The sequence below is a fragment of the Aedes albopictus genome, chromosome 2, assembly GCF_035046485.1.
Source record: "Aedes albopictus strain Foshan chromosome 2, AalbF5, whole genome shotgun sequence".
In the NCBI taxonomy this organism is placed as follows: Eukaryota; Metazoa; Arthropoda; class Insecta; order Diptera; family Culicidae; genus Aedes; species Aedes albopictus.
In genome coordinates, this window is record NC_085137.1 from 359,428,076 (window position 1) to 359,449,029 (window position 20,954).

Below are 20,954 nucleotides of genomic sequence, written 5' to 3' on the forward strand. Positions count from 1 at the left end.
AACAATGAAACTGTTTGGAACTTGTATTTTTAGTTAGGCTGATGCAAATATTATTTTTCTTTTATGTCCGAGACCTGTTATCGGGTACGAGGAGGGACAAAAATAAATAAGGAACAAAAAAATAAAAACAAAAAAAAGCTTTTGACAATTTTAAAATTATAGCCATTACATATTGAAAAAATATTTTTTATTTGAAAAATTGTTGCTTGAAAACATGTTTTTTTCTATTGAAAATGGAGTCTTGGGCCGCCATGTTGTTTTTCGCTTCTTCAATATTTTGGGATTTTTGAAAAGGAATGACATAAAACATATTAAATTTTTGCATCGGCCTAATTTTGTAAAAAAAAGATAAAAAAGAAAGTCGGATTAAGTACTGTTCCTTTTAATTCCATCAAGAGTTGGCATCTTTTGACAGATACGTATTTCGACCTCAACTGTAAGCTCGTCTGCAGTGTCTCGTACTTGACTCGACTGTTCAAGCTAGAACTTGAGATTTTTGTGTTGTGCATTTTTTTTATTCTTGTTCGTTTTTTTTTATCAAACCCGATTTTTTAAATATTGGTCCTTTTCGTACTCAAATTTAGATTTTCAGCTAGGCATTGAAGGAGTTCTACATATTTTCGGTTGCGCTCCTCAAATTGTTGTTGCACACATGTTCTGCCTAAATAAAGTTTTTGTTTATTTGACGTTTATAATTCTGGTTTCACCAGCATAGATTTAAACATGTGCTGGAAATCTCATATATTTTTTTTTAATTTATGCATTTTGCAGATAGTTTTAGAGCACATTTGGATTTTGTTTCTTTTGCGCATTTATAAAATGTTTGAAAGTAAAATTTCAGCTCTTTTTTTTATTTTGAAAAGAGATAAATACATTTAAAGCCATTTTTATTTGGTTTTCTTCAAATTTTCATCTTTTTTAGTCTGCATGGAGACACTTTTCCCTTAAGGGAAAACTGGATCCATTTCCTCATTTTTGGTTTTTCATTTTTTTTTATATACAATAACGAAGCAATATTTAAAAAATCATGGATCAGGATCAAGTTTTTTTTCTGATTTTTTTCCTGGTACAAAATGTTTTTCGTTTTTGCAGAAACCATTTTAAACAAAATTTCACAAAAAAATGGTTCCACTACGAAAAAAATCAGGAGATACCTTGATCCTTATTCTACGATTCTACGAAAACCGATTTTGAAAATATTGCTTCCTTATTTTATAAAAAATCAAAAAAAAAAAATAAGGAAATGCAGTTTCGCCTTAAGGACAAGGTATTTGGAGTACATTGCTCAAAATTTCTAAAGCACAGTTTTTGAGAACCATTGAACGGATTTGGATGGAAATGCATCACGCTGTTGACAACCACTGAACCATTAGCGTGATGCATTTTCATCCAAATCTGTAGAACGGTTCTAAAAAACGGTGCTCTAGAAATTTTGAGCTATGTACTCCAAATACCTTGTCCTTAAGATGCTGGGTTCAAACGGTTTGTTTTTTTTTTCTACTAACTGTCTGGCAAACGTCCTGTTGCCTGCCTGCGTTTTTTTACACCTCTATACTACCGTATGCAGCATAGTTGGGATAACTATGCTGCGCACGGCAGTATAGAGAAGTACCCGGAAAATTCATTTGTATGGGAGTCCCCCTTTCTTGAGCGAGGTGGGGTCTCAGACCACGTTAAGAACCTTTTGTGGCTTCAAAAACCTCTCCATTCAAATTTTAATGCTGATCGGGTCAGCAGTTTTCGAGTCAGTAAGGGACAGACAGACAGATATTTAATTTAAAATTAATTTTTATATACAGATTTAAGGTTCGGCATTTTGTTTTTATTTTTCAACACATATGAACGGCCCCATAAACCACGTAGACTTTTTGGGGGGAGGGGGGGTCTGGCCAAAGTCTGCGCTCCATACAAATTTTGAAATTTTTGCATGGACAAAAGTCTACGAGGGGGGGGGTCTGAGATGGCCAAATTTTGGTCTACGTGGTTTATGAACAGCCCCATACGATGTAAGACTTTCAACGTTGTTTTAGTTAGCATCGTAATGGTTACTCAAATTTATATTTGTTTCACATAATTTTACCATAATCCATTGCTTGTCATCGGTTTTTTTTTTGTTTATTTTTCGCGTGTAAAATTATAAATAATTGATATGTTTCGGTAAAAAATACATACACTCCCAATCATAAATTTGAGATCAGCTTAAATATGATATGTATAATATGTTTCCCAGCCCTATTTGATTTTGATACTCTCATTCTGATCTTTACAGTTGAAGTTCCTTCTACAAGACATTTCAAGTACAGGGGATGGCCAAAATGTTTGGGATAGGCAACTTTTTTCCTTGCACAAAAAAATTCAACATGCTGTAACTTTTCATAGAGTGCATCAAAAAATCTCAAATTTTGGCTGTTTGTCAACCTGTTATATGTGCATCATTGGTACAAATTTGGACTCGATTGATTAATTTTTCGCGAAGTTAGAACCGTTCGGGTAAAATACTATTTTTTAGACAACTAATTTTTGAACTGTCATATCTCGGAAACCAGTGAACCGAATTGAATGAATTTTTTAACGTTTATCAACAATATATTGATACTTAATACGACGTTATAAAATGTAATACTTTCTCACGACGAATTAAGTTATACCGGGTTGAAATTTTTACCCATATAGAGGAAAATAAGTCAAATTTACAATACCACACAAAAATTATTAAATGTGTTTTTCCTTCAATCTAAACAGACTCTAATATATCTGATAAGAGATAACTTGAGAACAGAAGTGGAAAATCTTTGGATATCAACACTAAAATTTATTGACATTGATGTAAAAAAATTGCATTTTTTCGAGAAAAATCCAAAAAGTGTCAATCCATGATAACTTTTTTTAACGTTTAAAAAGCACCTAAGTTTTAATAGTTTGTGAAGCATTTACATATTGTTAGTGTGCGTTCAAAATTCCATTCAATTCGGTTCACTGGTTTCCGAGATATGACAGCTCAAAAATGAGTTGTCTAAAAAATAGTGTTTTACCCGAACGGCTCTAACTTTGCGAAAGATTAATCAATCTAGCCCAAATTTGTACCAATGATGCACATATAATAGGTTGACAAACAGTCAAAATTTGAGATTTTTTGATGCGCTCTATGAAAAGTTATAGCATGTTGAACATTTTTGTGAGAGAAAAAAAGGTTGCCTATCCCAAACATTTTGGCCATCCCCTGTATTTGGAACATGAACAAACATTTTTTGTTTTTTTTTTTAAATTGTATTTGCAATAAGTAATACTTACGTCAGTGTCACTGACATTTGGATCGACCCAATTATGAGATGTGAGTTGTAATTTAAGATTTCTTCAACTAGCTTTTGACGGCCTTTTAGAAAAACTAGAAAAAAAATATGAAAAAAAGTTTTTTTTTTGTGAAAAATGCAATAAAATTGTACGTTTACAATTGTTGGGAAATTTTATTTATCGATGGCATTGCTCGATCAATCGCAAGGTGGCAAGCTCCAGAGCGGTAAAATTTTGGAAGGGGTTTTGCACAGTTACCAAATTCTACTCGTTTATTGAGGGAAAGTGACGACAGAACAACACTGGACGAAAAATGGGTAATAATTAAGTCCCTGAGGAAGGTCCTAAATGTGACCGAAACGCCGGACAAGATTAGATAGCTGTATTTGAATTTTGTCAAGACAGGAAAATCCCTTTTCAAGCTGAGTTCTATCGCAGTCAAATCTAAAAATTCATAAAAACTACAGATCATCTTGCCATTGAGATCTGGATTGATATCTGGCGGAACTCATCCGTGTATGTGTGTATAGCAAATATTCCTAAGCTTGTTTTTGCGGTAGGACTTTAATATGGTCAAATTCTCATTGATTATGTTAGTTTCTTTCAAAGACACCACTTAAATACTACCAAAAAGTTCATGAAACCTTCAGTTTTGTTCTGCGTTATTGTGATGACCGTGCCATTCCTCTACATGTCTGACCTTCTAATCGCTACCACGACTACAATGTTCAACAGTGAATTTAATAATGCTTCGCCCTGCTTTAATCCATCCAGGTGCCTTATTAGTTTCGCAGGAAAACCATGTTCTGATATTAGCTGCGAAAGGTCATTGTTCTTCAATGAACCATATGCTGTTATGAAATCAATCAGCTGATGGTGAGTCTGCTGCATTGTTAATAATTTCCAAATTCGTTGCCCAACCTTGGCTCTCACAACCCCCCAGTCTGTTGTCACCCCGCTTTTCGTAGAACAGCCGAAGCATGCCTGTATGCGGTTGGGGTGTCGCGAAACCAAGGTTGGGAAACTATGGTTTAGTATCTTCTTAACCTCATCCAGTTTTGGCGCTACTAGTTCTCTTCTCGTCCATCATCAACTACATTGATCCTGTTCCTAGGTGTACATTCACTGTGACCATTAAATGGAGGAATTAAGCACTCTCAGTCTTGAAAATGAAACGATTCATTTTATTCTGCCTGTTTCGGCCATGAGGTGTAGCCTTTTTCAAAGAAAAAAAAAGGTCTTTCCTCAAAGTACTTCTTGCACCTGTCTAGTATCATTTTTTTTTTCGAATGAGGGTTTTCTGCTTAGTGGGTTCGAAAAGTCGGTACAAGATACCATAGTTTTGTCCATCATTAAATTTCTTTCTTGATCATTGTACATGGCGGACACCGGCGCAATCTTGTGCCGCGCACCATTGACAGTTACATAAAATTTCCGCATGTTATTCCAATCCCTGCCTTAATGCACCTCGGAAATCACACTCCCTTCGAGCTTCTGTAGGTCCGGGTCTAGGCCACTATCATTCACCACCTGGTGGCATTCTTCTCTTTTGTTACTCGTTAGCACACTTATTTTATTTAAAAAGGATTCAAATTCAGGCTCTTTTCGATATAAGATCCAAACTGTGGTATCAAGGTGTGAATAGGGTTTACGTTTGATGGCAAGTTTGTAACCAACAAACTACTTAAATTACGTACAATTGATATGTTGAATCCATCGGCCTATTTTAAAACCATCTTTCTATTTCGCAACCACCTATCAAGCACCTAGCGAAATTCCAAACCCGTGTGAATCTGACCTTCTACGCCCATCATATTTCCAATTCGACGTTGGTGTTCGCCCCACAGAGCGATGACATATCCACAACCAGCACAGCATCCACAGCGACAAAAAGAACCTACGCCAGTCAGTGCACTGCACTGGCACTGGTCGAACGAAATAAATCGCCTCGCACAAGTCATTCTCCGGACGGAGCCCATTTCCGCACGATGCATCCAGCATCCAATTTGCAACATGGTCTCTTCCACAAATCCGCACGCAAAAATATCCCCCCACCGAACGTTTTCGAAGGGTACAACAAGCCGCGGATCTTGTGGTCCGTAAAAAAACGCACATAAAATAAACATAAAGATAATCATAATCTTTATTATAACGATATATACATACATCTCTCCATTATTCATCCCGAATGGCGTCTCCGTCGTCGTCATAGTCGTTTGTCGTCGTCGGTTTTTGTGTCCCTTTGCATGGTTGGACGGTTGGCCTCTTTGGTGGATGTAACTGACCGACAACGACAACAAGGCGGATAATTGGTATCATAGATCAATTATTTTATGTCCGACGATTCCGCGGCAGGAACAACAACAAGTGAATTTGTTTATCCCCCGCGCGCAGCACTGTCAAAACCGAACGGGGCAAACCGAAGAATTTGAATTTTTGCACTAATTTTTCGTCCTTTCTTGGCGCGGACAGAAGGAGGGCGCACTAGGCAGACTCGGAGAAACCGCGCGGCATAACCACCGGATTATGCGCATTTATTCATGCGCGTACATATTTCGATTTGGCTTTCTCCTTATTCAATTCTGCGCGGAGAAATTCATCTGTCGGACGTCGGGACGGGACGAGACTGCATAACTGCATGAATAATCTCGCCTCGAACAGTCAGTCAGTTGGCGTGGGTCCCCGATGCGATGGTGGGACCTCATCGAGGGTCATATTTCTTCTTCTCACGGTGCCCGGCTCCTCTACGACCGATCAAGACCCCAAGGCAGTTTGACAATTCGCGCTGACGAGTAAGACGACGACCGACGACGACGAGATGTTCCACACGGACTTCGTTCTATGACGATGGACGCCTCCGCCGCCGCTGCGCTGTTGGCTGCCGGGCCACGGTGATGGCGTTTTGTTGGGTTCTGACGTTAATCCCACAGTGACAGCTGAATGACAGGAAAACAACGGGTGGAGAATTAGCATTATTTGCTCTTCTGGTGGAACAGTGGTGTTCAATCTGTTTCTGATCATGATGAAGTAAATGGCCTGTGAAGAATACCCCACCAATCCATGTTTGGCTTTTCCATACAATCCAAACACTATACATTATTTAGGTAAATCCAAAGAGTTTTTCACAAGTCAATTTTGGTTCAATTCAGATCAACATTGGATGTTTTTTCTGACATACTTTCTCGAAAATGACCTGCATTCGTAGACTTTCAAAAAATCCAGTGTCTCGAGGATCCAAAATTCAATTTTGAATGACCTCAGAAACACCTTCAAACCCCACGTAACCCCCCGAAACCGTTCTGAGGTCATGCTGAAGCCCCGCTAAAATCCTCCGAAATCGTTCTAAAGTTGGCTTTTCGACAGGTGTTTAAACTACCGAAATAATTACATATAAATTATTCCTTCAGGATAACTTTCGTCAATTCTGCGGTTGCCACCACAACAAACCCCTGCGATCCAGTAGAAATTCCATGAAAGTGTTTTGAACTACCTGATACATCATGAAACCCTCTAAAACGACCTGAAATCTCCTGAAAATCTTTGAAATACCCAGAAACATGTTTGAAACCATCTGTAGCTTTTCGAAAACACCCTGAAAACCCCTGAAACTCCCATGAACTTCCCTGAAATCTCCCTAAAATGCCCTAAACACTTAAGATTCTCTTGATTCCCTGCAACCATGCGAAGTCTACTAAAATCAATTTGAAATACCATTTAAATATGCTGAAATATCCCTAAAACTCCTAGCTAAACAAACAAAAAACCTGAATCCCTCCTTGAACTCCCTGGCCCCATTTAGACGCCCCTTCAGCATGTTTTGAAATTATAAACTTTCACGTTATAATTCTTAAAACTTTTACTCCAATTACTTAAAAAAGCATTTGAAAAAGAAAATAAATCACATTATGTTCTTCGCGAGAGTGCTCTTGGCATAAGATTCTAAGGACTAAGTCATAATTTATGACAGAATCCGTAGAGAAATTTCAAGATTTTTTTTTTGAGATTTTCTAGTCCAATCGCTGTGGTTGCTTTTGCGAAAGCGCCAAACAGAGTTTCTGACCAAATTTTTGGTGGAATATGTGGAAAAGTTTTAACTCAATTGAATTCATTTACATTGAGTAAAAGCGTGCTGAGTAGAACGGTCGACATTTTTGAACATTTTTTCAAGAAAATGGCCGGTAAAGTAACACGATCCTTTTATTTACGATACAAGTTTAACAAATTAATCACTAATTGATTCCGACTGTTGTTGGTGTATTTTTTAAAAGGATTTTTTGGCTTTTCAGTCCAATTGTGAGATCAAAAACATCCTTATGTTCTCTTACTCTGATGTTTCGATCCATATCGGATATTTCTCAAGGATTCTGTTGATTTATTACAGAAAACTTAATAAATTACATTCATTTTCACAAAACACTTTACAAACACGGTAAAAACGGATTTCCGAAAGTAAAACTTGACAACACTATTCTAAGAAACACTGAGAGTTAATTATATTTGTAGAAAAATATCAAATGATGGTTTAGAGATTTAAATGACCAGAAAACAATCGGTAACTCGGTAATGTGTTAAATATTTATAAAGTGTCTTGTGAAAATGAATGAAATTTATTAAATTTTCTATAATAAATTTACAGAATCCTTGAGGAAGATCCGATACGGATCGAAACGTCGAAGTAAGAGAACACAATGTTGTTTTTGATCTCACAATCGGGCTGAAAAGCTAAAAATCTTAAAAATACAAATTAATTGCTGTAAAAATAAAAAAAAACAAATTTTTAAATGGATTTTTAAAAATTAAACTTAGTTTACAGCGTGAGTTTGCTAAACCATGCACCTTTTCAAATTGTATATTTGAGATGAATCATGTATATTTCCTTACTTATAAAATTGTCCCACAATAACAGTGGAAATATAAAAAAAAAATTTGAAAAAGTATTAAATTTTTCAATAAACTGCGCTGAGAAATACAATATTTTGAGAAAAAAAATGCTGCGAATTGTCAGGCCATCTAACTCAAATGGTTCAAACATTTTATAAACTATATCAAATTGGCTCATAGATTATCGAAGCTTTCCACATTTCCTGACGCAATATGATCAGAGTTTCTACATCAATCATTTTAAGGGACTCTTTGGCGAGCGTTCGTGCGAGACAGTCGCAATTTTTAGTTCGTCCGGTTTGTCTTCGATACTTTCCAGTTCGGTGGCTATTTTCGAAGTGCTAGTTTTCGAGTGATCAAGTTATTAAGTGACTATCCCTAGTGGGACGCGTGCGGTTGGCTAGGCCACAATTTTTGCCGCAAAAGTTCGTTTGATTTGAGTAAAGTTCACGTTTTCATTACATCACGTGGCGCATTGACCGACTATCGAGCACAGAAGTGCAGCACCCCCCGCACACCGCGCCGCTCGCGCGGCCGTGATCGGCTGCTTCCAGTGAGTACCCAAGCTCATCGTCGTCGACAGCAGCAGCCCACCGAGAGAGGAGCAGAGAGCGTTCAACCGCCGCACACGAACGACGGCGCTCAGCAGCAGCTCGCTTCCTCCCTGCGGGCCATCCGATCGCTTGGACCTGTCGTCGTCGAGCCCTTGGCTAAACAGAGTGCACAAAGATAAGTACATAAAGTTACCTCTCGTTGTTCCCCCCTCTCCACTGACTCTTTGATTAGATTTAATTTGGTACATAAGCAGTTTTTTCTCACTTTTCCTGTAGCGTTAATTTTGTCCCTTGTTTTTTGATTATTTCTCGTCCCCGTGATAGTGTTAGTTTAAGATTTTTGAGTGCCCCGTGGTGGTAGTTAGCTACCACAATGGGCGATGATGATGATGGCGGGGGAACATCGTACCGCATCAACGAAGCTTCGTTATTGGCATCGGATTGTTCGAGCCAACAAGGCGATGTAAATGCTAATCCCTTTGTCTCCCTTCACCCTGGCGCTTCTGCAATGGACACCAACAGTAAATCTGTTTCGACGTCTCCCCGCCTCAAGGCCTACCCTCCCGACTTTGGCGGGCCATATGTTGTTTTCTTCCGACCCAAAGGCAAACGTTTGAACACCGTTCAAATCAGCAAGGATCTGACTAAGCGGTATTCTTCCGTTGTCTCCATTGACATGGTCGGTACAGCTAAGCTTCGGGTGACAGTAGGCGACCGAAAACACGCTAATGAGATTGTGGCCTGCGAGTTGTTTACTCTTGAGTACTTTGTCTACCTTCCGAGCGCGTCGATAGAGATTTCGGGGAAGGTCGCCGACGCATCTTTGACCTGTGAAACGATCATGCAAGGCTGTGGTCGTTTCCATAACCCTTCTCTTCCTCCTGTCCAGATACTGGATTGCCGGCAACTGCATTCGGTGTCCCAGGAGGGCGAGAAGAAGGTTTACACACCATCTGAAGAATTTTCTGTGACCTTCTCCGGATCTGCATTACCAGATCTGCTGGTGATTGGCAAACTTCGGCTACCTGTGAGGCTGTATGTACCGAAGGTAATGAATTGCATCAATTGCAAGCAGCTGGGCCACACCGCCCAGTACTGCAGCAATAAACCTCGCTGTGCAACATGCGGGGAGAGACATGTGGACGGTGCGTGTAAAACGCCGCCCAAGTGTGTTTATTGTGGCAGCGACCGTCCACATGATCTGATTGATTGCCCAAGGTACATACAGCAGAAAAAACATAAAAAACGATCGTTGCAGCAGCGATCACGGCGAAGCTACGCCGAAATGCTGAAAAAAGCTGCCCCGACCGTTGAATCCCGTAACATCTACTCGTCTTTATCTCTCGATGATCAGGGCTCTGACTCTGAGGTCGGGGACGGGGTTCCCTTTGTTTTCAAGGGTGAAACGAGGAAACGGATGAGGCTCCAGAGACCCACCAAAAAACCTCGGAATCTGCCTAGCAGCGACCCCCAACCCACCATGACAAATTTGAAGAGTGATAAGAAAGCCACAAAACGTTCCCCTCCGGGATTCAAAATCCAGGACGAACGAGACTTTCCATCACTCCCGGGAACATCTAAAATCCCAGATGTCCCACGTTTTTCGAATTCTCAACCGGAAAGACAGCATTCGGAGCACCAGGAGCAACCTCAGGGTGCACCATTGTTTACGCTCTCTGGCATCGTAGACATCATCCTCAGCTTCTTCAATGCTTCAGATTCCGTGAAGAACATTGTGAAAGGTCTTCTTCCTTGTGTGACCCCTCTTTTGAAGCAGTTGGCTTCTAAAATGCCCCTCCTTGCGACAATCGTATCTTTCGATGGCTAATTTAACCACCGAGGTCGAAGATACGATTTCGGTTCTACACTGGAACTGTCGTAGTATTACACCGAAATTAGACGTTTTTAAATTTTTAGTTTACAATTTACAATGCGATGTTTTTGCACTATCCGAAACATGGCTGACACCTGATGTAACCTTACCTTTTCCAGATTATAATATCATTCGCCTTGATCGATCCGACTCGTACGGAGGGGTGCTTCTAGGGATCAAGAAGCAGCACTCATTTTACAAAGTCGATTTTCATCCGATGACAGGCATTGAAGCCGTCGCATGTGAGGTGACTATCCGAGGTAAAACCCTCAGTGTTGCCTCCATATATCTTCCACCGAGAACTGCAATATTTCGCAGGGATCTCGCCCACATCTGCTCGGTTATGCCCGAGCCTCGGCTGCTCATGGGAGATTTCAACTCCCATGGTACAGGCTGGGGGGAACTGTACGATGACAGCCGTTCAACTTTGATATATGACCTCTGCGACGACTTCAACATGACAATTTTGAATACCGGAGAAGTTACACGAGTGGCACCTCCAGCTCAAGATGGCAGCCCTAGAAACAGCCGATTAGACCTCTCAATCTGTTCGAGCTCACTATCGCTGGAGTGTACATGAAAGGTTATCCAGGATCCTCATGGTAGTGATCATCTGCCGATTGTTGTTTCTATTTCCAATGGGTCACATCAACCTCCATCTATCGACATCGCCTACGATCTCACCAAGCACATTGACTGGGAGAAGTACGCAGAAGCAATTATCGACGGTGAACAATCGGTAGAAGTCCTTCCACCGCGGGAAGAGTATCAATTTCTATCAGAACTGATCATCAGTAGTGCGCGTCAGGCACAACGTCGACCAGTGCCAGGTCCGTCGGTTCGCAGGAAACCCCCCAATCCGTGGTGGGATAGCGAGTGTACAGAAATATATCGCGAGAAATCCGCGGCGTTCAAAGAGTTTCGGAAACGCGGTTCGGTCGAAAACTTCAAACGGTTCGCTTCCCTTGAAAGCAAGTTCAAGAACTTGATCAAGGCGAAGAAAAGCGGTTACTGGCGTCGGTTCGTCGAGGGTTTGTCGCGCGAGACTTCGATGAGAACTCTTTGGAACGTCGGTAGAAGAATGCGTAACGCGTCGTCGGTCAACGAGGATCGAGAAAGCTCTCCTCGATGGATCCTCAAGTTCGCAAAAAAAAGTTTGTCCAGATTCCGTGCCCGTGGAGCGAATAATTCGTGATGTTTCCGACGATAGGGACGACATGGATAGGCCGTTTTCAATTATTGAATTCTCACTTGCTCTTTTTTCATGTAACAATTCCGCTCCAGGAATGGATCGAATCAAGTTCAACTTGCTTAAAAACCTCCCCGACGTCGCTAAGAGGCGCTTGTTGAACTTGTTCAATCAGTTCCTGGATAACAACATCGTTCCGGATGATTGGAGACAAGTGAGGGTGATAGCTGTTCAAAAACCCGGGAAACCCGCGTCGGATCATAATTCGTACCGTCCAATCGCGATGTTGTCTTGTCTACGGAAGCTGTTGGAGAAGATGATTCTCTTTCGACTGGACAAATGGGTTGAATCGAATGGCATGTTGTCAGACACACAGTTTGGTTTCCGCAGAGGCAAAGGTACGAACGACTGTCTTGCGTTGCTTTCTTCAGAAATTCAGCTTGCCTTTGCTCAAAAGCAGCAAATGGGCTCAGTGTTTTTGGATATTACGGGTGCTTTTGATTCAGTTTGTGTCGATGTTCTTTCCGACAAACTACACGACTGTGGCCTTTCCCCAATTCTTAACAACTTTTTGTATAATTTGCTGTTTGAGAAGCAGATGAGTTTCACTCATGGTGACTTGACAGTTTCACGAATTAGCTACATGGGCCTCCCCCAGGGTTCATGTCTAAGCCCCCTTCTTTACAACTTTTATGTTAGAGACATAGATGATTGTCTCATGGAAAACTGCACGTTAAGACAGCTTGCGGATGACTGTGTTGTCTCTGTAACGGGATCAATAGCAGTCGATCTGCAAGGACCACTACAGGATACTTTGGACAATTTGTCTACTTGGGCTCTCAAGCTGGGTATCGAGTTCTCTCCGGAGAAAACTGAGATGGTTGTCTTTTCTAAAAAACACAAACCGGCAAAGTTTCCGCTCGTTCTGATGGGTAAGACAATCACTCATAGCATGTCTTCACAATACCTCGGCGTCTGGTTCGACTCCAAATGCACCTGGGGGAAGCACATTGTGTATCTGATACAGAAATGCCAAAAACGAATCAACTTTATGCGAACTATTACCGGAACATGGTGGGGAGCACACCCGGAAGATCTGATCAGGCTGTACCAAACAACCATTCTATCGGTTTTAGAATACGGTAGCTTCTGTTTTCAATCCGCGGCGAAAACACACTTGCTGAAGCTTCAACGGGTTCAGTACCGTTGCCTTCGGATCGCGTTAGGTTGCATGAACGCGACTCACACAATGAGTTTAGAGGTACTTGCTGGTGTACAGCCTCTGACAGACCGCTTTGCGGAGTTGTCGTTCCGGTTCCTCATCCGATGCGAGGTTGTGAATCCGTTGGTCATAGAAAACTTCGAAAAGCTGCTCGAACAGAATCCCCAAACTCGTTTTATGAGTGTGTACTACTGGTACATGACGCTGGAGGTAAGCCCATCTCCGGTTAACACCAATCGTGACAACTTCTCAGACTTCGACAGCTCCTCTGTGGATTTTGATCTCTCTATGAAGGATGAGATCACCGGTATACCGGAATCTTTTCGTTGCATAGCTATTCCACAAATTTTTGCAAGTAAGTTCGGGCATGTTAGCGGGGCCAGACAGTTCTTCACAGATGGTTCCAAAACCGATGATTCGACTGGATTCGGTGTCTACAACGAATTTCATAGCGCCACCTTTATGCTTCAAAAGCCATGTTCGGTATATATTGCTGAGCTAGCGGCTATATACTACACCTTAGAGTACATTCGCACTCTCCCACCTGAGCACTACTTCATTTTTACCGACAGTCTAAGCTCTCTGGAGGCTGTTCGGTCAATGGAACCGATGAAGCACTCAGCGTACTTTCTGAAAGGAATACGCCAAGTCTTGAGTGCTTTGTCCAAACGCTCATACATCATCACCATAGCTTGGGTCCCTTCACATTGCTCAATTCCGGGCAATGAGAAAGCGGACTCTCTGGCTAAGGTGGGCGCTAGCGAAGGCGATATTTATGAGCGTCAAATCGCCTTCGACGAATTTTTTGAATTGGCCCGTCAGGAGACCTTGATCAGCTGGCAACAAAAATGGAGAGATGGAGAGATGGGTAGATGGTTGCACTCCATCATTCCACAGGTGTCGAAGAAGCCATGGTTCAAAGGGTTGGATTTGAGCCGCGATTTCATTCTTGTAATGTGTCAGTTGATGTCCAACCACTATTTGTTGAATGCACATACCTTCCGTGTTGGGCTCTCAGAAAGCAATCTCTGTGTCTGTGGCGTGGCTTACCAGGATATCGAACATGTCGTGTGGGGATGCAATGAGTATCGTGAGGTCAGATCTGAGCTACATGAAATTCTCCGGGTCCGAGGAAAACAACAGAAACCCGTTAGAGAAGTGTTGGCAGGACTTGATTTGGAATACATGAACCTGATTTACCAGTTTTTGAAACGTGTTGATGTCAGAGTTTGATGTAGTACGTTCCTTGTTTTCGTTGTCCGCCTTTTGGTTTTGTTGTTCGCCCCTGTCTGTCGTCACCCCCCTTCCGTTTGTCCTCTTCTTGTCATTGTCTACCGATAAAGTCCTTTCTATTTGGTTCCATTACAGATATGTATAATTGTCCCATCAATGTTTTAGTATAAGTTAGCAAATAATTTAGTTTTAAACCCATAAATCCCTCCTTCCCAATTTTATTTTATTATTTTTTTTTAATCCTTAACCTCGAAACAGCCTCGAGTACTTCGGCTTCCCAAACTAACATAGTTTTAAGGCAGTAATGAATTGTAAAATGTATAACCATTGTAAAAAAAAACAAAAGATTTCGGCGCAGTTATGCCCATGTGGCGCCCGAGCCTTCCAAATAAACGAATAAGCAAACAAACAATCATTTTAAGGGTCATAAATATTTTTTACAAATTTCCTTTATAAACTATTGCTATATTATTACATATTTATAAAAGCTGTCTGAAAATTAATTCTAGGATATTCTTGAGACTCCACCTCATCCAAACGAATCTTGAATAAAAAAAATCCCAAAGAAGGTCTTTTTTATATAGGTATTCCTTCCATTTTTCATAAACTTTTTTATGTTTATTATTCTTATATGAGACTCTCAGCCCGTGGATGATTGTCTCACGCGTGAAGTACACGCATGAGTAACGATGTAGGCATTAATTTGGACAAATTCGATCGTCATCAGTAGGGTTACGTACAAAAGGCTGAATTACGAAAGGCTGAAACTACAATAGGCTGAAACACGAAAGGCTGAAACTACAAAAGGCTGAATGCATCAAAAGGCTGAAATAACCTAAGGCTGAAAAAGTGTTTCGACTAGTTTTCAAATGCACCAGCCTAAAGACTAATCTCTTGCAAGATGGACCAACCCATGGTCTTAGCCTGACAAAAGAACAAGACTAATCTCAACAGATGTATCACTCCTATTGGGAATAATTACATACATTTATTGATCTTACGATCTATTTGAAAATTTGCTTGTCCGTCGATTACTCAGCCGTGGCACTCGCATATGTTTTAGTTTTGCTTGAGCTTGACGATTGACAGTCCTACCGTCCCCTAGTTCATGGTTGTCCAAACTAATCAATTTTGGGAGAACAATGTTCCCGGAACATGCTTCAGTTACTATGTTCTGAATCGGAAAGTTTTGCGACTGGTCATAATGCTATGGATTATTGAACGCCTACATAACTAAACCAGTATATTTCGAAAGAATAGAATATATTTCAAAGAAGGGAAAATCTCTGATGATATTGTTAGTAGCCGTAATGACAGCAATCTCCAAAACAACATGACTCGGAAGAATAGCTTATGTTTAAAGAAGGAAAAATTAACGATAAGAATATAATCAGTATTAGTTAAGAATATAATCAGTATTAGTTGGTATGCAATGCACCATTAGCCTCTTCATTAAGCTCAGTTTCGAAACTAAGGCCCATGCTGAGGGCTGCGCGTTCGATTCACATTCGGACCAAGAACTTTTCATAATGCAATTTTGCTTGACTCCCTTAGGCATTGAGTATCTTCGTGCCAGTTACACGATGGCTTGATCTCAATTTGGGTGTTACTCCAACAAAAGGACGAAGTGCTATAACTTATATATGTTTTTTAGTATTTTCAGCTTTTTCAATTTTCAGCCTTTTGTAATTTCAGCCTTATGTTGCACTATCTTAATTTCAGCCTTTCGTATTCAGCCTTTTGTGCATTCAGCCTCTTGAAATTCAGCCTCATGTTGCCATCCCCTCTGTTTTGATATCTTCAAAAGTTATACAATTTCATTATTTAGTAAAACTACCTCATCAACAATAACAATAAAACATGTCTAATTTTAAAATTGAGGTTTTTCAACTTCTGTATTTTTTATTTGCGCAATCATGCTTTGAAGGAGAATTTAAAAGAGTTTCCTGAAAAATGAAAGTTTTCTTAAAAACTTTAATTTACTTATATCGTAAAAAAACTGTAAAAAAAATATATTTACGCAAAAATATGAAAAAATGCAAGCACTTTACCACAGTTTTGGCACTTTCAAATTTTTAAGAGGTGTTAATTTAAAAAAAAAAACATGTGTTTAAACTTTGAAATGGAAGTCCGTCTCTAATAATTATTTTGAAAATCAGAACTGCCATTGAATCCTGTTTAATTTATACTCTAGGAGGATGGCTTTCCAGTCTTGACAAAAATAAAAAAATACTGATTTTTTATCTTGTCCGACGTTTCGGTCCATTTGAGATCTTCTTCTGGAACTCGATTTCATTTACCTGTAAGATAATTCCAAAGCGCTGATGGAATCGGAAAGTTTTAAATGTTACAGAGAAGATCATCAAATTTGAAGAAAGCATGAGCTAGCTCTTGAATACAGTTCTGCCTTAAGTCGATTGGGACCATAAGGTATATCGGGGCAAGTTGAAACGCGAAGTTTTAAAAAGATGTCAATAAAATTTCAAAAATTGTCCGTAACCAAATGATTATTTGATTTAAAAACTATAAGTTTGATATTAAAATTGTTATTCATGGTTAGATAACATCACGTTGATTTGCTGTTTAATCTTAACCCTATCGTTCCAACTTGCCCTGGTATACCTTATTAATAGTTGAGGTCTTTCTAGTAAAAGAGAACACGTTTGTCTGTCGGGATATTCAACACAATTTGCTAAAGATTATTCCACGAACGAACGATTCTCAAATTACCGCTAATATTATAAAGCAATCCGCAGTGACTTATATACCCAACAAAGAATAATAAACTAAAAACACCTAACATTTCAAATGCACATAAGGAAATTTCACAACAATAAACCACTGATCACATGACAATACGTCACAAACTATGAAAACCTCAAAGTTCAAGGACATCACAGCACGGCACAACATTGTAACACCGTTCATCGCCAATGCAACGCTCCACGATCGCTCCAAAAACAGTAAGCAGCCGCCCGGCCATTCGAGCCATGTCCGATGCATTTGTTCGATTCTCGGAAAACTGTGACTGCCCTGTGCCAGCTATAGCAAACAACTGCTGCCACCGCAGCATAAACGTGAAATAGATAACGACCAAGATTGAAGCAAAGGAATTAAAGATCAATTAGTTGCCAGCAATTATCCCCCCGCGCGTCATCGTCGCTCCGTGCCTCCACCGCCCCCCAACCGGACGGAAACCGAACCAAAAACAAACAATCGCTCGGACCCGTATTTAGACCGAGCTCGGCAAAAACAGCGCGACTGAAATTAAATCAATCCTGAAACAGTAGCAACACAGCTACCCCTTCGCGATTCGCGATCATAAAAATGGTAAAAACTGATCGCGCGCTCTCTGTTGACTCGAATCGCAAAGAGACGCGCGAACATCTTCATGTAGCTTTGCGCTGCTGAACCCCGCCGGTGCGGGTGACGATGATGATCAACGATCTCGACGAGTAGCAGTAGTGCCAAGCCTTCGCCAACTCTCGATATGGAATGCCCGCGCGCTCGTTGTCGTCGTCGAGGAGCTTTCATCGATCGAGTTGTTTTCAAACAGTTTATTTTTTTTATTGCGCTGTTTGTACGCAATCGGTCATCCGAAGCACTCGAAACGCTAAAAAGAGAGCGAATTCTTTCGCGATCATCTGTCATCTGCTGTCGTCGGTGGCAGAGCGTACGGAGATGTACCCGCGCCCGGCGATGAGGTTATTTTTGCGCGAAATTGCACTCACCGGTCGGTGCATGGAATTGGTGAGCAGTGGCGTGCGAAGGGATTCTGCTACTTACTTTAGGACTTAAATATTATGTTATCTTGAATTTCTTAAGATATTCTGCGTGTTGTTCGTCGAGGTGCGGCTCCCACCTTTCAACTAAGTTCTCTATCTCTGCAAAATTTGAAATATATTTAGAGTCTTAGATTTTCTTGACCGTAAAATTCGAAACTTGTTTTAGAAATGTTTCGGTTTTGTTCGATAAAATACTGCTTCCACCTTTCAATCCAGTTTTCTATCTCTATGACTTTTTGCGTTTCCAACAAAGTCTTTGACTGTCTAATATTGACTGTATCGCACCTCCTGACTAAAACCTCTGCACATTTATGCAGTTCACCTCCACGCACCACACCAGACGGTGTGCATCGCCATCGTCATCGTCGCAAACGCGCGCACGCTGATCCCGCTATTGACAGCTGGAATCGCGCACGCACTCCGCTACCCGCTCGCCCGTTATGGAATTTTCGATATTATTTCTACAATTCCCCTGTTAATTCATAGAAATTTCTAATTGTGCCTTCAACTATTTTGTCCCCTCTGGCGAACTCTCTCGCCATCGATCGAGATGTTGTTTGTGAGTGTGCATATCTATGCGCGTTTAGTCACTATATACGATCTCCAATTTGGCCGTGAACATGCAACTGGCGCGGTGCGGCGTGGTGGACGAAGACATATAGGTAATAGCCCAACCGACCGACGATCGCGTACCTGTTGGCCGGGCGGGGAGTGCAATTTAGTTGCAGACCCCTCCGCGGCAGTAGCCCGACATATTTGGTCGAAGTATTTCGAAACTTTCAATTATGTTGTTCATAAATCCATTCTGTCACTGGTGGGTTTGCTAATGAGCTGCGTGCCTTCTCGATTAGTCCGAGTCGGAGTCCGAGTCTGAGACTGAGACCAAATCATGAAACGACGAGGACTTTGCATTCCCCGGGATGCCAAACAAATCAGACAGCTAGCCAATTACTCGGAACTTTCTCATTAATTCTGGCTTTTCTCTTACCCCTCCGTCCGTCTCTTCCTCGACGGGGGCTTTGTCCATTTTCAGATTCTCCAATGTCGGTTTCAAGTACTACCTGGAAAGTCCCATCAGTTCATCGCAGCGGCGGGAGGACGACCGGATAACGTACATCAACAAAGGACAATTCTACGGCATCACGCTGGAGTACATCCACGATCCGGACAAACCGCTGAAGAGTCAAACCGTCAAGGTAAGTTATAATGACCCATGTATTTTCAAATTCACTCAACAACAGAACATATCAATAAACTAGATGACATATTCAAACGAAACTTGAAAAAAGTATAATAAATGATTACTTACTTAATACTTGGCGGACTACAACTCGTAGCGGTGAGTCTAAGCCGAATAAGGCAATCGCCTTCACTGGACTCGGTTCTGGGCCAATCCCTTTCAGTCGCCCTGAACGTTTAGCGACCTTAGGTCCTCCTCAACTGCAAAAATCACCTTCCTGGGTCGATGCTGAATATAACTTGAGCTTGTCGGTCCTCCGGCGTACGAGCTACGTGCCCAGCCTACCGCAGTTTGCCGTGCCATACAAAACTTTCTATGTACAATTCGTAGTTCATGCAACGCCGCGCTGCCAGATGGCGTCATCCAGCTTACGGCTGAGTATTGTTCGCAGCACTTTACGTTCAAAGACTCCATAGGCTCTTACTTCTCTCAACGTCCACGATGGCCATATGAAGTGGCGACCGGAAGAATCAGATTCTTGTACAACGCGAATTTTGTCTTCGTTTGCAGCCTACGGGACCTCAGCTGGTTTTGCAGACAATAAAGGACCCGATTCGCAGCCGCAATCCGTCTTATCACCTCGCGGGTAACATCGTTATCGTACGTGACTAGAATACCAAGATAGCAAGTTCGTCCACAGCAATCAGGTGCCTGGTCTTTGTGGTGTTAATCGTAAGTTCAATCCTTGCAGTCTTCTTCATAGAAGGTATGAACGCTTCTTCCACGGCCCGACGGCAGATTCATTCATTCATTTATTTAGTATTACATCAAATTCAAGATAAAACTGAATCAACAATATTTCTCCATAATACACGGTTCGTGGCTGCCGCTCTCCATCCTCGGTCGCGCCCAATGCTCGCCAAGTCACGTTCCACCTGGTCCGCCCATCGTGCTCTCTGCGCTCCACGCCTTCTTGTGCCAACCGGATCAGTTGCAAACACCAGCTTTGCAGGGTTGTTGTCCGGCATTCTTGCAACATGTCCTGCCCACCGTATCCTTCCGGCTTTCCTCAAAGAACACGGCATAACACTGGCGGTGAAAGCAAAATCTAAATTGAAAAATGAGATTTTTGCTAAACTGAAGGACCCGATCCCACCAGGACAACATAAAAATGTGGTGTACTCGGTACCGTGTGGAACAGGGGATGGAAAGGTGTACATCGGACAGACGGGAAGAAAACTGGACACGAGAATCAACGAACACAAAAATGACGTGAAACGGAAAGACAACAGGACTGGATTGACGCACCACACACTATGTGACGGCCATGTGTTCAATTTTGACGAGACGAAAATAATTGAACGCATCGCCGACCAGGAGAGCAGAGTCGTCGCGGAGACATTCCACATCAAGCTGGCAGGGGAAACTAATACAGTGAACCTCCAGCGTGAATGTGGATTGTTCAACACGAACTACAATGCGTTAGTGTTTAAGCAACGACAAGTGACGAACAACGATAGACGACGAAGAGGAAACGAGAGAGGACGCGCACCACAACCGCATAGTACCCTACTAGACAGTGGTACGTGATCTCCCAGCTGGATAGAAGGTAGCATCAGCTGCGGCGATCAAATTGCGTCTGAAGATGGCTGAAAAGTGATTAGGCCGAAACGTCACGCAAAAAACGATATTGTTTTACTCGTTCACCGATAAATATCAATAAAATAGATATATACTAGTTAACGG

At 41.4% G+C, this 20,954-nt stretch overlaps 1 protein-coding gene across 10 annotated transcripts in view; it reads left to right on the forward strand.

Annotated features, from left to right (window-relative positions):
* The window catches only part of LOC109406167 (protein grainyhead), an 827,965-nt gene that overhangs the window by 650,493 nt on the left and 156,518 nt on the right, over window positions 1-20,954 (forward strand). For all 10 annotated transcript variants that reach the window (XM_062852842.1, XM_062852845.1, XM_062852841.1 and 7 more), the window contains one exon: window positions 19,062-19,224. In XM_062852842.1, coding sequence (XP_062708826.1) covers window positions 19,062-19,224 — 163 coding nt within the window. The remainder of the gene's footprint in view (window positions 1-19,061; window positions 19,225-20,954) is intronic.